This window comes from Dromaius novaehollandiae, chromosome 2 (genome assembly GCF_036370855.1).
Source record: "Dromaius novaehollandiae isolate bDroNov1 chromosome 2, bDroNov1.hap1, whole genome shotgun sequence".
Lineage (NCBI taxonomy): Eukaryota > Metazoa > Chordata > Aves > Casuariiformes > Dromaiidae > Dromaius > Dromaius novaehollandiae.
The window spans coordinates 52,478,856-52,496,225 of record NC_088099.1 but is presented as its reverse complement, the minus strand read 5'-3'; the positions used below and the strand labels follow the sequence as shown (position 1 = coordinate 52,496,225).

Sequence of the window (17,370 nt, the reverse complement as noted above, 5' to 3'; positions counted from 1 at the left end):
AGTACTAGGTTGAAGGAAGGTCGTTAGTGGTGTTCTTCAAAGAACAACACTGGACCAGCCTTAGGGCCAATCCTGTTTTCTGTATTTTTGTTACTGAAATTGGTGCAAAGATGAGGAGTGTCAGAAGGCCATTTCCTTCTGACACAAGGGTGGAGGCACTGTCAAAACCATGGAGGACCTGGGCTTGAGGGATGGAATCACAGAAATGTGACATTCAGCAGTACAAACACAAGCTACTGCACCTGAGACCTGATCCAGCCCACTCTGGATCAGGGCAGTCTAATCTATCCCATTTGCTGAGAATGACAGAGGAGAAATAGCATGGTGATGCCTGGTAGACCAGAGGGTGACTAGGAGACACTAATGGGATGCAGTAATGACCTTAAAAGAGCAAAAGGAGCAGGATTTCTGGAAAAAATACTGATGTACTAATGTTATTATACAAGACCTCATGTATAATATGGTGTGCAATTTTGGTCACCTATTTTCAAGAAAGATTATCCAAAATTGAAGCTGATGCACAGATCTATTATTAGAATGAAATGAAGAATGGAGAGTTTATCCTATGTCAGCCTAGCTTGTTTAGTCTAGGAAATCAAAGGTTGGGAAGATATATAAATGACTACTCCTACATGATGGAGATATACACCAAGACTAGAAAAGAGCTTTTTAAGCTAAAGTAACATTATCAAAAGTACAATGTCACATAAACTAGCCAGAAATAAAGTGAGACTCGAATTAGAGGCGGTGGAGTTGGGAGCGGTGTCCCTTAGCTGTCAGAGCATCCAGATGCTGGGAGAGCCTTTCAGAAGAAGCAATGGTAAAAAACTTTATGTTTTTTTTAATGTTCAACAGGATTACCGTATGAAAAAGAGTAGAGGATAACAGACCGTGATGGTAGGACTAGACTGTCTTCCAGCTTTGAAAACAGTTTGTTTTGTTTCACTGAAAATTTGCATTTTTTAGTAAATCTATTTTTACCACATAAGACTTGAGTCAAGTCATCTTTAGTTGTTGGAAGGTAATAGGCATGCTCTTCATTTTTGTTGGCAAGGTAGAAACTGTGGTTAGAAGAGAATGAACTGATCACATTTCTATTTTGCCTAAGAACTGATGTGCCTAAGAACTGATCTGATATACGCATCACAGAGAAAACAATATCAGAATATTTTAATCAGGATATAAGTAGGTAAGAGAGAAAAGTCAAAATAAACCTAAGTACAAGAAACAAGTGTGCTGAAGAAATTATTCATAGAGATAGAATATTACCTTCTTGCTTTCAATGAAATCTTCCTTTACATAATTTGTTCTAACACTTCATCAAAAAGTAGCACATAAATATACTTCTTCCCTTAGTCTTGCCTTCACAGCATGTACTCACCATTTTATGCAGCGGCATGTAACAAATCTTAAGAAAGAGAGCTGGTGTTTTCTTCCCCTTTCATAGGATTTGTTAGAGCTGTTTTGATATTCCCTTGAAGACAACTGCAGCAGTAGTTTGCATACTGGATATTTATCAGTAGTGTGGAGGGTGAAACACTAACTGTATGCCATGCTCCCTGCCTTTTTTAAATATTCATTGACCAGTAACCATCTATGAAGCCTCATAAAGTATTAACTCTTTAAGCAGGGAAGATCTCTGCTTAGCTCCATAGCACAAATCCTGCATGATTTAAATCCCATGAAATCCTATTAAAATCCAAAGAGTTTCAAGCTATTTACATTAGTTTAGTACCTAATATTAACACCTAGTTCTGAAACCTCACAGCAACAATATTGCTCTGTTGGACTAACAGGACAGGAGAAAGTAAGTTCAGTTTTCTGGGCTGATTTGGGGAGATACATAAACAAAGTCTACATCTTGAACTTAAGTGCTCAATCTTTTTTCTTGGCTTACTACTTTTCAGCAACTTCCACTTTATATACTACATACCAGGTCAAGCTAGTGCTTGAACAATTATGCTACATTTTCTGAATTGCCAGAACTGAATTTGAAGATAATTGGCTGCATTTACCTGAAAACTTGCCATTGGCTAGTCAGTGTACAAAAGTGTCAGACTGAGACAGACTCATTTATTTTGTGATATCCAAGTGCCATATTTATTTAGAGGTCTAGTTTCTCATTTTTTAGCTCTTCAGCCTACCTAACTGACTTAAGTGTAAGCAATTTGTTGAGCCAAAGAATTTGTGGTTCAGAGGAAAATTTTAAAGCTGTCACACCCAAATATACATGACTGCAATACATGACAATTATAACTGGACTTTATAGAAAGTAGATGGAAATGGGTGATGAGGTGAAAGAACACTTGGCCTTCACAGGTGTCCACTGGTATCTACAAACAAGTAACTTGCACATGACAGATTGCCTGCAATGCCACAGACTTGATACCCCAGTGTGTCTTCTGTGCTGTATGAGAGAGAACCTGACAGGCATTTAATACACTTGAAATGAAACAGTAATAGCTTGAAGATCAGCAGTGCTGGCCAACCCTGCTGATATTAACTGAAACATCACAGAGGCTCAGGCCCCTCTAAAACTTGAAAATGGGAACAGTATTTTCTATCGTGTTCACCTCTAGTGCCTATGAATGCCCCCAGCCACTATTCAAAGTACAGCAGTAGTGATTTGACTCACTGCTAGTGAAATCAGCAGATGGGCTCTTTCTTCTTCATATGGAAATGTCAGTTGAGTATAGCAAGGATAAAGCTAACAGGGTTACATGCCAATGATGCTGAATTGTAAAGAAATATTACCAGGTGTGGGAAGCTTTTCTTTAGATTCAACCATATGCCTCCAAATTTTATTTTTTATTAAATTCCAAGGCACTGTCACATAAGAGGCATCAGGAACAAGATCTGATTGCTGTTAGTAGATTTCTGTTATATTGCTAAGTTAGTGATTGTACAAGTGTGCAGTGTGTCTTTAATTGCTACCACCAGGAAGAAATTTCCCAGTAGGATTCATTAACTAATGACTTCCTCCCTTGCTGAGAAGAAAATCTACAAAATTCTTCCACAAACTAGCCATTTGCCTTCTTGGAAGACAGGCATGAAGGACTCATACCTATGGAAGCCATAATCACAAACATATGCACATAATAGAATTAGCAATTACATGTATTTATATGCTACTCTCATACATTTCTTCTCCTAATATAGCTTAAGTATCCACTCAAGTAGTAGATACGTGTTAAGTAAATGTTTTGGGGAGCCAATAAATTAATTTAAAAAATTAAATATTAGTTTTGCATCATTCCTGAATTTGTGCTGTGGAGTTTTTAGCACAGCAGCAGTATATATACTGCAACAGGAAGGTCCAGTTACAGTATTTGCTGCACTTTGGACACCTATTTGAAATCATATTAATGAGACAATACACCAGGAGTGTTGCATGTAAAGTGCCTGAGGACACACAGTCCAAAAGACACATTCACATTATGTGACATTATATATACCACACCATAAGGAACATGCAGGCAGGTTCTACAAATGCATTTGTGGCTTTCTGCTAGGGCCCAGGCAATGTGGCATGTTAGAAGTGCATTTGAATTTCTTCATTCTGAACAGTTGCACTGAAGTACTGGCATTGAGGTGCTCATGAGGGATAGTATGTGCATGAGGACCTGGTCATTGAACTTTCAGCATATGAGTTTGCTCACCTGTAAGCATGTTCCTGACCTGTAGGTAGAATGGTATGAGGCTTTGGTGTTCATTGTGAGTGAGAGCCATTACTGTGGAAGGGGTGTGTGACTAAAGCATGGGAGTCATGCTTTACAGTCTTCCAAATTTCAGCTACTTCTTAACAGTGTGACGTTCTGCCTCTCAAAATCACACTAGTCAGGAACTGCAGTGTCCTCCATGTCATCTTCTGGGTGCAGTCTGGAGTGTGCTAGCCTGGACACATTTCCTGGACTTTGGTACCTTTGGTACTGTAAGGGATTATATGCCACAGTTGTCCATGATTATACAGGACTGGAAGTAGGAGATCCATGCTACATTAGTTCTACATTAGTTCTTCAAAGTTTTCTTTCTGCTGAAATGCTTCCAGCGCATTTTGAAGGCTGCTACTATCCATGTTGTTTCTATTCCTATATTTGGAGTCGTAATAGGGTTTTGCCACAGAAACAAGTCATAGTAACTAGATACTGCATAAACTCTTCTGCAGTAACTGTGGTGGACACAGACTTGTTCCCCTACGAAATGGAGAGGTACCTGAAGAAAGTTGAGCCCTCTATGAATGACAGGATAGCTCCCTCCGCAGGGGCACCGCGAGATAAAAGCTTGCATGCAGGCCCGTGGCACACACTGACTTATGCATGTGTCAAAGCCTTTAGCTTCTGAAACACATCAATTCCCTTGGAAAAAATAGCACAAACAATAGCTTTATAAAATCACTGAGCATTCCTCCATCTCCCTGTTTGCAAGAAACAAATAACTAAGTGTAATCTCATTACCCTAGTGATCAGAAGCCTTTTTTGATTCTATCTATTGAAATGACAGTACAGCATGCTTTCTGATCATATTTGCAGTCCTAAAATGTAAATACACAGATTATATATTTACCGAAAATATCTGTATGCAAATAATGGCATCAACTGATCTGCACAGTCATAGCTTTTGCCTGTTCCCCTGCATCACTTCAAACACTCACAAGACTGGCAAAACTGATGATAATAACATTTGATTATAAACCAGTGAGTAATCTCTTTCTCTTTTGCTAGATGTGCCTAATTCCTACTGTCATCCTCATGAGTGCCTCAAATGTGCAAGCAGCCAAAAGGGATCTTGCATGCTGCACTTCGTTTTCTGTTATTTTAGGAGTCCTGTTGGCCAACGCATGCTGGGCACAGTGCTCTGTGAGCCGGTGGGGAAGTCCCTCAAGCACACCCTCACAGTCTGACGATAAGCATGGCACCTCAAGCACCGCAACCAGGTACTGGTCAGGGGGCGAGGGACACAGCAGAAGGAGCGCACAGCCTGCGTGGCCCCGGGGCACAGCCCAGCACACGTGAGAGGGTGGCATTGGCCATATGGCGGAGGCTCCACTCACTTCTGGGACCTCACCAGAGGGCTGGTCTTCCTGACGGCCAAATAACAACACAGCAACTCCAGAGAAGTGCTCTCTGTGGGGGATTTAGGGTACCAATGCACCAAACCCTTTTGGGATCTGAAGTTAAACAAATAACCCTTTTACTTGTCATTTCCCATTACCAAGGAGTAGTGTAGCAATGTCCCAGTAGTGCTGAATGTGTATAGTGAATAGTGGATGCTATTGATGCTGTGAGACCTCTTTTCTTTTAAAGAGGCTGTTTCACACAGGGAATACTTTAGCTCTCTTCCTTGGAGTATAGCATCTAAAAAAAGATCCCGAACCCCACGTCAGAACTCTACCCACACAGACAGATTATTGCAATTCACTCTACAGAAACCTCGTTATAACTCAGAATAACGTAGATTCTTCCTACATTAGACTCAGGCAGCCGATGCCTTTAAACTAAGGGCAACATGAACCACCTCTGTCAAGCAGCTGTTTAGCTCATATGGTAGTTCCTAAGGCACTGCCCAGATGTAAGCTTCTAGGGACAAGGACCTCCCTATTTTCACGTTTGCACAGCACATAGCATCACTAGGAATATGGTCCACAGGATGGGCTGTCAGAAGCTATCATGATATTGATATGTAAAAGTACCTTATCCAGGTAAGCTACAAAGCGCATTCATTCTGAAAGGTTACTTTTCTCCTTTTACCTCTCTCTCTTTTCCGAGTCACACACTGGCTGGCAGAAAAACTTTTCATATGTAAGTCAATTAAAAATTTAGAGGCCACACCATTTGAGCTGGATGTTGGCTTTCAACAAGGTAAATTGAACCACATTTAATAATTAATAAGTAAATAAGACGCTGGGGAAAAAAAATCCTTTCTTGAGTGGTGAACATAAGGATTCTTGTGCCAAAATTGTCACTAATATCCTGTTTCAAGTGCTGGCTTGTTAAACAGTGGAAGTTCACCGATCGGTCTGCCGAGGAGGCGAGGCAGGTGAAACACCCCGACCCCCTCAGACAAAATTCTCTTCTCTGAGCTGGTGATAGCTAAAAATAACAATTGAAATCAATCCCCTCCCTGACTCTCCCCTTCCCCTCCCACCCTCCATAATAAGGAGAAGAAAAGACAAACAAAAATCCCCAAACCCCAACATGTCAAAAGCCAGGTCTTTTCCCAGTTCAGACCCCTGAGCTGCCCAGGTGACCAGCAAGCGTTCAGGAGTATGACTGTCAGATTGGAGATGGCTTATAGCTGGCTATTTCAGACCCTGCCACAGGGCTCCAAATAAAAATCAAAGCAACACATCTCTTCTTAACGCAAAGAGAGAGGAGGAAACAAAAGAAAACCTTGTTCTCCAAATACCTTTGATTCCTGGCTGGTGGTTGATGCCGGAGAGGGGGGCTGCTCTGTGCTCTCCACTTCGTGCTCTTTCTCCACACTGTCCACGCTGACTTCAGTCGTGCTGCTCGGAGGAATCATTTTACCTCTGAAACACCGCTCCTATCAGGAAAAGACCTACAGACCTTTCTCCCTTTGCTCGATTTAACGTCCTCTCTCTTCTCTGCTCTTCTAGAGCAAATGAACTCTGATCATGCTGTTTCACTATATTTGCCAGACTGGAATTCTCTGGATTTTCTTTTTTTCCCTTCTCCTCCTCCTCCCCCTCTCCTTTTCCTCTCCCTCCTCCCTCCCTCCCCTCCTCCCCTATGCAATTCTGCTGCAAGGGGAGCAAGTTGCTGCTGGCGCGGTAGGTCGGTTGTGTGCCTGCCTCTGCCTTTTCCCCGGTCCTCCTTCCCTCCACGCGAAGCCCGGAGGCGCCAAGCGGAGTCGTGCCTGGCAGCCCCGCGGTCAGGTGGGAGTGAGCCCAAGCAGCAAGCCCGAGCCGCTCGCACGCACGCACGGGGCACCGGAGGGAGGAGTTGTATTCCTAATGCCTTGAATAGCTTTGTAGGAGCATGTGCTGTCATAGGAGTGAAAGAAAGTACTGCGCGCATGCACACACACACATGCACACGCAGAGGCATGCAGCGTGCATGAGGTTTGCAAGTGTTTTACCTTTTAATCAGGCTGAGGGCATCAGAGTTGGAAGTGAAGCTTTACATTCTCACACGTCTGATGTTTTCCCAAAGAACTCTAGAAACAGAGGAGAAATAGGAGCGTACCCTCACTTTGTGCCCAGTGAAGATTGTTACAAATCATAGCCACCCGATGTTTCGAAAGCACAAACGCCCCCCCAAACTCTTGCTAACAAGTGATACAAAACAGTTGCAGAGAAGTCACCTGCCACTCCACAGCCTTTTCCCTCTCCAAAGCACATCAAAGCGTGGGCAGGGGAGCACCACTTGGAGCAAGGAGCACGCATGCAACCAGGGTCCCCTGGAGCTGCACGAATCCTATACCTGCAGGTTGCCATAGTGATTGCACTCCATCAGGATTGCGCTCCATAAGGATCGCGCTCCATCAGGCAGCGAGGGAGCCGGAGTGGCCAGCGAGAAGGGCCTGCTGGCTCCGTCAAGCGCTGTGGCTGCTGCCGTGGTGCCAGTGAGGACACAGCGCCTGGTGATCGTGCCTGGGGCCATGGGATGACCAGGAGAAGGTCACTACAACTTTGCAGGCTGACTTGGCTCTCGCTTGAGTTTGCCACTGATTTAAATCCACTGCAAAGGTGCATGTCACCTCTCTTCCCTGCTGACTTAAGGCACACAGTGTGAACAGTTAAATGGATGCGCTCCTCACCAGACGTATGCTCTGCAGAGCGGGAGCCGCTCCATAAAGCTGGAGGAGATGCCTCTTTGCCTCTTGTTTAAAGGAAAACTAAAAAAGCAACCCAAACACAGGTTTCCAACAAGCTGTACTTATGTTCTGAAAAGTACAGAGAAAAATATTCTTGCTTTGTAGATGTATACTAGTATATATTTGTAGGTGATTTGCTGAGGTTTGAGCCAGGGGAGAGTTTTAGTAGCTCAGGATGGGGTACTAGGCTCTCTTCTGGCCCCATCCCTCAGAAACACAGTTGCTGCCTGTGGCTGCCTTGCAGGCCCCCTCCACCCCAAGTAATCCATGGGTGAAAGGGAAGGCAGGATTTCAAGAGGGTAGGAGTTGTACAGATGAAAGCCAGAGTAGAAATTGTCTTGCAGCCTCTGTATTCTTTGTAACTATGCAAAAGCCAGGAAAACACTCAGCTCTTTGAATCCCCAATGAATTTTCAAGATTGGCAGTTAGATGGGGAAGAAAAGCTTTTTTTTTTTTCTCTGAGATAGAGCATATAAGATACTGAAGTCTTTACCAGACAATAAACATGAAATGCTGCAATGCACAGGCACTTCAGAGCAAAAGTGCATCTTAGGCATCTGCCAACACAACCCTTTGTTTGGCCTGCAGTCACTAACACCATTACAGGGATCAAAACAAGAACACTGGTCGCTCATTGAAACAGCTTCAATGACAGCTGAGATTGAAGCAAGGAAATACAGAGCCGAGAGTGGTAGGTTTGGCAGGTGAGTGAAAGAATTGATTTCCAAGGGTTTGATTTTTAAAAGAGAGAAGAATCTTAGACAGTTCCCATCTGAGCGGGAGGAATTCCCAGCTGCAAATCTCACCTCTTCCACCTAGCAAGAGAAATTTAGGTGCTGCCGTAAAACCAGCCTGTTAGGAATGAGCAGGGACTGCTCAGACTCACAGTTTTGGGGAATTTAGGTAGCTATGGGCAACGGAAGTCTTGGTGGGGCCATAGTGCTTGAATGCTCCAGCCGGAGCAATGGTGTCCTTCTTGATGGTCCTGCCTAGCGCACCACGGCTGGGGGACAGGGCACTGGGTCTGCCTGCTGCAAGGACTATTCTGTGAGCCCAATAATGTGAGAAATATTCTTTTCCATTTCCCCAGGAGAGTTTTGAACCAGAGTCTTTTGTGGCAAAATGTTCAAACACATCTTCTAATGGTGAATTTATAGGTCACCTCTGAAATGGGGCTGAAGTGGCTGGTTAATAGTTAACGCTCTAAGTGTTGTAAAATCCGGCACACATTTTGTATGAAAAGCTCGTAACGTCATGACTGTGTAAGTGACTATCATACCACTCTCTACTCTTTTTTTTTTTTGTTTTACCAAATCAGTACCGACACCTGCTGCACCCCCTCTCTTCTCCAAATTACTCACTTGTCAACCATGACTGATTTGTCAGTTACTTGACAATCAGCCTGGGAAAGATGAGTCAAACCTAAAATCTTACCAAAAAAGAAAAAAAAGGGAAAGAAGCTGGATTTCTCATATTTTTATTTCCTTCCACAAGAGTTGGTATTGAAAATCAAATATTCAGTATAACAAAACAGACCGACAAAATTAGATGAACCTACATTTCCCTATCTCTCCCACGCGTCACTCTTGAGAAGCTGGACTTGTGATTAGTGCCGATCAGCCTCTAAGTGAAGGTACTTGGCGGAAATGCGAGCACTGCAGCACAGCGCTAAACGAGAGGAAATTGAACAGATTCGCTAGCAAAGAGATGAGTGTAGATTTCTGGAGTGGGGAAAGGGAATTTGGATGAATAAAACATGAGACCAGATTCTCAGCCCCCAGCTGAAGTTGTTTAAACATATAAAAGTGCTCTGTTGCTGCCTGGAGTTGTGGCCAAGAATTGCCCTGCAGGGTGATGCAGAGAGTCTAAGTCCATGGGTCCAAGGTGGCGACTGGCAGTGCAGAGTGCCTCTCTGAGCTGAGGTTGAAGTTCTTCTTCAGTGACTGCTGCAGCCCCGAGGCTGCTGCAGATTGAGCCTGGGGTGCCTCACTGCTCCAGGAGGATGTCAGTAAGCTGCCTCCTCAGCTGCACTGAAGCTTAAATGGCTACAGCCAGCAGACCTGGCCCAGCGGTCCTTGGGATGCCCATTGGGGCTGGAGGCAGCCATGCTGCGGATAAGGCAGGAGTTGCTCCGATCAGGACGAGAGTGTCGCGGCCCAAAAGGAGTCGTTTAGGATGACCTCCCTCCCCTTGGGACCAATGACCAAGTTCGTGATGCCCTTGGACTGAATTAAGGTGAAACGACATCAGCCAACCAGTTTCATGATTTATTAACACAAAGATAAGGCATGTGGTCAAATAGGATAATTCAATGGCGGTTACTTCAACTAGCTAGACAAGTCCCGTGCCACACATTTCGAATAGATCTTACCAACATTCAACAAAAGAGAGAGAAAAAGAGAGAAAGAGAGAGAGAGAGAAAAAAAGATATCACCACCCGTGGATCCAGTGATGTCCCGTTGGTCCTCTTCCTTTGGGAGTCTCGGTGGTGGGTGGGTCCTCTTCACCCTGGGTGTAAATTTTAGCGACGCGTGTGCAGTAATTACAACTCAAGCAGGGTCCGACCCTAGGTTCCCGCTGAGAAGTTCGGAGCCAAATGAAGGCAATGACACGCGTGCAGTAGTTACAGCTCAAGCTGGGTGCCTCTGATGAGGGACCCCAAACAAAGAAATCCCTCGGCAATTATAGCTTTTTCAAATTAAGTTTCCCACCCCTCACGTGGTAGTTCAGACCAATAGTAATATTTGGGTCCGGGGTCTCCTGCTCCTTACTGGGTCTCATCACTGTCCCTAGGTAGGCCGTTTACTGTTGCCGTTTCTGCTGACAGGTGTGTCTCCATTCTTGGGTCCAGCCATCATCTCTCCAGGTCCTGACAAAGAGGTGGTAACTCCAGCAATTAGCACTGTTTCAGCAGTGCACAGGAATGCAAATTGCTGGCAACTCCCTTATCATTCCCGCCTGCACCAGCTCTGGGGCCCTTTCTCACTGAATTAGGGAGTGCGGCCTAAGGCTTCAGCAAATTTAGCTACCCATGCCAAGCAAGTTTTATAGAAGTTGTGCTAAATGGCAATAATTTACAGTCTAGATCCCAAAGTCTCTGCCCAGTCGTGGTCTGGTTCAGTGCAGGCTCGGTGTGTCCTGAATGGTCGTAGGGAGACCATCTCGGGGGTCGCAGCAGCTTAGTCTTGTTTCCGCTGGGGACAGATGGCTTGTTCAGGGTTATGGTTTGCTTGCACCTTATGTACCAAGAAATGTTTAAGGCAAAAGTTCACTCAGAACTGCAACAGAGAGGCAGACGCCACCTTAGGTAGTGCTGGGGAAGGGGGCATGATAAGGCACTGCTAATTCTCCCCTGCTTCCCTCCCCAGCTCTGCCACTGCTTTTATGCAGCAAAGCGAAAGTAAAACACCCCCACTAACTTAATCTAGTCTTCATGGGGCACCACCATCAGCAAAGACAGGACAACAAGGGCTGTTGCTAGTAATCAGTGTGCAAAAGCTCCTGGTACTATGAATATACACTCTGATTATTAATGCAAATTAAATCCATATTGCCAAGTCTTACCTGCTGTAGAGCTCCACAGTGACAAGATGAAGCTGGTGTAGGTGTTTTGGCCCATGCGACGTTCCTTCACCTTTGTTTTCCTGTGCTGATAGTCGTTTTGCAATATCTGAACACCTTTCTGCAAAAGAGGTAGATGAGCACAACTAGATTCCACCAAGAGTAAAGATATGAAATTAGCACTTATGAAAAAGATGTTATTCCTGTTTAGACCCCCATGTGTTTACTAGAGGAAAATAAGAAGCATAAAGGAGTGGGGGGGCCATAGGTGTCATTTTTTACTACTTGATGCATGAACCATCTTGTACTCCTGAGCAAACAAGGTATATGGGAACATATAAGATGGTGTTACTCACAAACAACAGTGCTTTAAATCACTATGTACATCTCTTCAGAAAGGCACAAAGCAGTAAGGAATCAGGTCAGCTGTCACCAAAGCAAGGCCCTCAGAGGAAAGATGAATGAAGTCCACCGAAAGTCCAGCTTCCAAGAAGATGCAAATTGAGTGCCACAGAAAGCCATCAAACACAGAAAAAAGGTTATAGTTCTGGTACCTGTAGTGCAACTTTATCAGCTCCTCTTCAAGTCCCTCAGTCCTGTTCTGTGAGCGTTCCAGGTGAGAAATAATAGGTTGATTTCTTAATCAATCTGATTCTGTCTTTCTGGAAACTGGCAGCAGGATTCCCTTCCAGTGCCATTTGGCACAGGAATTCTATTTTCAGCATGGTGCATTTAGCCAGACATACTGGTGGACCTTTTTACCAGGCTGTGCTCTCAAATATTAGCTAGTGTCCACAGTTGGCTACTAGACTGAAAAGATCAGACGTTGCTTTAGTGGAGTATCTGCCTGCGTTTACAAGTAGCAGGCTTGTAGGTGCTTCTCAGCCAGCAAAGGTTGTACCCACAGAGAAAACAATATTTGAATAGCATCAAGTAGCTTTTTTTTTCTTTTTTTTTTTTTTAATAGTTACGCACCCCTGCTTTACTTTCAGTGCTGTCTTGGCAGTTCATCAAGCAGCTAACAGAATTACAACCCCCTCCTGGATTTTGCTTATCAAAATGCCATCTAAGGGCTACAATCACTAGCTCATCAGGCTGGAAGCAGAAGCCAGTCAATGCTCTGAAAGCATTCCCAGTGCTATTGGGATAACAGTGCTTTGCATTTTGACTAAAATCATCTCAAAGTACTTTGCAGAGTTAAAGCAATAAGCCTCCCACTGCTGCAGGGAGTTATTATACTGTATCAAAAGAGTAACAGTGGAGGAAGCCAGACCAACAGATTTGTGTTTGAACTTAAGCAAGGAGAAAAATGGAACCTCTGCGTGAGTATTAATTTCAAAACCATCTTTCTCTCCTTCTGCAGCAATGCTACAAGGAGTGATGCAGAGATCACGCTGCATCTTGGCAACTTGAATCTATCTTGCAAAGACATCACCATGAGATTGAAACACCGCGACCCAGACATCTAGTTCAGGAAAGCGAAGAATGCTGCATCCTCTTGTGACAGCAGAAAATGTCTGAGAAGGGGAGAAGAGGATATAATTATAAAAAATGGAATTTAGCCAAGATCTAGCAAGTAATATGTTCAGTCTTACAGAAAGCATAGCAATACCTTTAAATAACCAGCGACAGTCCCGACCTGATTTTACATCTCTGCTAGCAATGTGGTTCCTTCTCACTTTTTATAGGAACGTGATATAAAAAGAAGAAGCCTGTGGAATCACTAGCACCGTTTCCTGAAACTCACAGATGCTCCTAGAAATTCCTGTAGCCATTCACAGGTTCAGTCCAGTATGACTGCAGTGCAAATGCCCCAACCCGGTTCAGTCAGTTGCTGTGGTGGAGATCTAGCCATGCAAGAACAACATACTATATTCTTCAGGGTATCCATATCCCAGATGTTTAAGGCGATGTCAAAATTATGATAATTAACACAATCTCTTCCACTTTTGCCAGGACTCCTCTTTAACCGCACTCCTGCTCTCTTAGAGAAGGGGGCCATTAAGACTTTTCCTGAGAGCTCTCAGTACAACCCAGAAGTCTCAGATACTCATACAGTCTTGGCCAGCTCTGTCCACCTCTTTTCCTCAGCCTTTTCCAGAGAGGAGGAGAAAAAAAGCCTCACACAGGGTGACCGCCCTGGATCCTGGGCTTTTTTTTCCCAATGGCTTTCCATAGAAGGGAGCTTTTAATCTTGTCTTTCTTTCCTAGACCTTCCCCTGACCTGAATTCTCCCTTAAATTCCTTTGTCTACTTGTTAGCCTTCCCAGGCATGCGAGCTGGGTGTTAGAGCTTGCAGGGCTTTACTGGATTTGTCTCAAGTTCCTGCTTTCTCTGTTCAGTGTGATATTGAGTACTGTATCGTAATGGGCTATTTCTTAGCTAATGTCAGTGCAAATGCATTGAGAGCGATGTTTTGCTTAGACTGTAAATAGAATCTAAAATAAGACTTGACAAACATTCCCAGCATAGCTGGTGGTGAACACAGGGATATATATATATATGCATGTTTTTCCTACAGATATCTTATGGCTATGCACCAATTTAAAAAGGCTGTGCATGCACAGCATTACCTGTCTTAGGTAGTTATAGCATGCCTGTCACTGTAGCATTTAGGCACAGACATGCATGCTGAATGCAAAATGAACCTCACTGCCTACTGCAAGCCTGTAACAGTTGTGCTATCATATCATATCATATTCTGCTTTGGAAGTGTCCTGAGCTTTGTCAGGAAAGAGGAGGTATTCTGCACTGGGTGGTAGGACTCAGTTACACACGACAAGTACCTTTTGATCCTACAGGATGAAAGGCATCATAGAAATATCAGAAATTATCATTATCATGATTAACATTCCACTCTATCAGATTAGTGCATGTGTCAAACGGAATAGCAGTGTGTCTGATGAGGGTTGCCCACCATCGTGTAAGTTATTATAATGATCTATTACAGATCTCAAACAAGAATAAAGAAAATAAATGTTCAGCTTCTTATAAATCTGGTGGGAAGGGAATCTTACAACCCAAATATTCATTTTGTTCCTTGAATCTTGGTAAGATGCAAAATTTGAAAGACAATACTGATGGAAGATGGGTTGTCATCTCTCTGTGTAGTCACCAGTTTAAAACTAAAATTGGAAGTAAAGCTTCAACACAGTAAAAGGAAAGATAGACCTTAAAAACACAGCAAGAAGTTATCTGTAACGATGTATGTTATTTTATTTTAAAGCAATAAGAAGTCTTCAAGTCCAGTGCAAAATGATCATAGAAAGATAAGTTTGTCTTCTTGGTAAAGACAAGACTATCAAATATAATCAATACCTATATACAATGACTCAGAGAGGGCAATTTACACAGAAGAAAATCAGGGCTCACTATTAAGCCTAGAAGCAGTGATAAACCCACTAAGTATTCTAGTCGAAAACCTTTCCAACCAGATTTCTCCACAAGAATATCATAAATTTTTTAAAGTGCTCTAGTGCATAGAATTGCTTTATTTTGTTGCTTGAAGCAACAGGAAAAAATGTGATTGCTTGCTTCCATTTGAAATCGTAACATAGAGCATTTTGGAGTCACTGCTTCTTTTGATAAGTACATATGAGTGGCACCGATTATTCAAAGGAGTCAAGCTCAGCTGCAAGAGCAAACTATTTCACTAGCAGAGACAGTCAAGATTTTTGAAGTACAAATGTCAGAAAAGAACAGAAATAAAAGAAAAAAGAGGGAAAGTTGTCCAAAGTATAAATACCTTTACCTTCCACATTCCTAACTATCTGCATTCTTTAGTGGATTAACAAAAAAATCAGTTAAATTTTCCTTATGTTGGCTAGTCATACTGCCTGCAGGAACACCACTCCATCATTGTAATTCTGATGTCTCAAAGTGTTTGAAGTGTTCAAACAGAGAAGGATGGCGCACAGGACCCCATGAAGAGCTGAACCTCACCTGTTTCCATGGAGTGGGTTATCTCAGATTCAAATGCCTTGTAACTTAGCTCAATGGTTTCCAACCTGGAGTGTGCCGGGTACTGAAGTAAGTTGCATTCAAATGATTGAAATTGATCAAATTGATTTTAATAAGGTAATTCAGACACTTTAAGTTACACATTTATGATTTAGCAAATACACCTCTGAGTGATTTTAAAATTCCCATTTCATTTTCTAGCCCACATAACTTCTGTGTCGTATTATTTTACTAGACAATCTAGAAAGAGAAGGCTATTGAGCAATGAGCATCAATCTGAAATCTGGAGGAAAAGCAAGTTATTCCAAATTCCTAGGAAGGGCTAATGTTTGGGATGCTGTAACTTAGCCAAAAGCAGAACCAACAGAACTGAGCATTGGTGGTTGGACTTGCATAAAATTCAGGGGACCTGAAAAAAAAGAAAGTAGCAGTTTATGGCAGAAGGGACAGCCATGATCTCATGATGGAAGGGACCATTTCCAACTGGGGCATCCCTTGGGGATCCCAGCTACCTGGAGATCCAGCTGACTTGGTAGTCTACATGATGAAATTATCCAAGAGGTGAAGACATTAGGAAGGTATAATTTTGGTCATAAAAATTTTTGATTCGTGAGAAAATATCAAAGGAAAATATTAGCTGAAATATTGCAAGCTGCAATACAACAGATGTGATTCTTCTTCCAAGGGACTGTGACCAGGCCTCAGATTTGCACTCCTGCAAACACAGCAAGTTTAAATCTAAATTGTGAGTTCTTCAGGCTAAGTATTGTCCTTCTATTTTGTGATTGTAGAGCATCTACCAGCTAGCTTTGCTTTCTGCCTGGTCATACTCAGGTATTAGAGTAAAACAAATGAATAATCATTTAAAAAATATGGATGTGTCTCTACTCAGTCCCAGCAGCATTGTAAGTCTAACTTGTGCAAAGATGTTGTGTTCAAAGATTTTATCATCAAAATTTTCCCTTCATTTCCCTCCCTCCCCATACCCCCTATTCTGTTACGATAAACGAAGTTCTGCTTTTCTGCACGGATTATTAGAAGCTGGAGGAAGAAGTACAAAGACATTTTAAAAAATGACAAATAAACCCACAATGGTATTTTTAAGACTGAAATCTTAAACAAAGATGTCAAAGTAAAGGAGCAGACGCTAAACAGTAGTTTTTATATATATGTTCATATGGTGCATAAAGGACTTGGCACAGTAATGACTTCATATATTATAACTGTGTTGAGTGATAGACAATAATAGGCAGTAATGCTCAAGCAAGGTGGGGAAAAGATTACTGCAGTAAAAACTCCATATCTCAAAAGAAATACTGTAGAGAATGATCTGATTTAGAAAAACTAGCCGCTGTGTATTTCTGTGACCTCCTAATGAGAGCTTTGTGTAGCAAATCTGTTTTTATCTTCCACACAGAAAAGCAAAGAATGAGCACAACTGTGAATGATATGTTTTAACTGCAGATAGTTGGTAAAGGTTTTGCTTTTTTTTGGTTTTTTTTTTTAATCCCATTGCAGCCAATGGATTTATGAGGACACTTACAATACATCTTAAAAGTCATTCCTCCATGTTCTGAAATATACCATTCTCAAATCATCATGGGTGGGATTTTCAATAATGCTTCATGGGCTTTCTCTTCCACAGCTGAGAAAGCTGTCTTCCTTTGACCTGGACAGAACAGTTGGACCATAACCAAGCACTTAGCTGAAAATCATAACACCACTTCCTCAGAAGAATTCTAGGTCTATTTTCATTGTTATTGTTATTATTATTATTATTAAGCATTAAACACCTACTAATTACTCCTGCACCCCATGCTCAGGAACAAAACTAGAAGTAATGTGTCTGGCTTCGCTTACCTTGCATCCATATTTTTACTCTTCAGAAGGACATGACTGAAAGCTTTATTCCCCCTGAATCAGAACTTATTCTGATCTAAATGTAAGAAGTAAGCTGTAAGTAGCATAAAATACACAGTAACATAGAGCTGTGAACATTATTTTCAGACTTTT

The 17,370-nt window shown here is 42.5% G+C and overlaps 1 protein-coding gene across 1 annotated transcript in view; it reads right to left on the bottom strand.

Annotated features, from left to right (window-relative positions):
• STAC (SH3 and cysteine rich domain) overlaps positions 1–6,940 on the bottom strand; it is a 70,352-nt gene extending 63,412 nt beyond the window's left edge. The window contains exon 1 of the mRNA XM_026101359.2: positions 6,406–6,940. Coding sequence (XP_025957144.2) covers positions 6,406–6,522 — 117 coding nt within the window. The 5' untranslated portion in view covers positions 6,523–6,940. The remainder of the gene's footprint in view (positions 1–6,405) is intronic.
• Between the last annotated feature and the right edge of the window lie 10,430 nt (positions 6,941–17,370).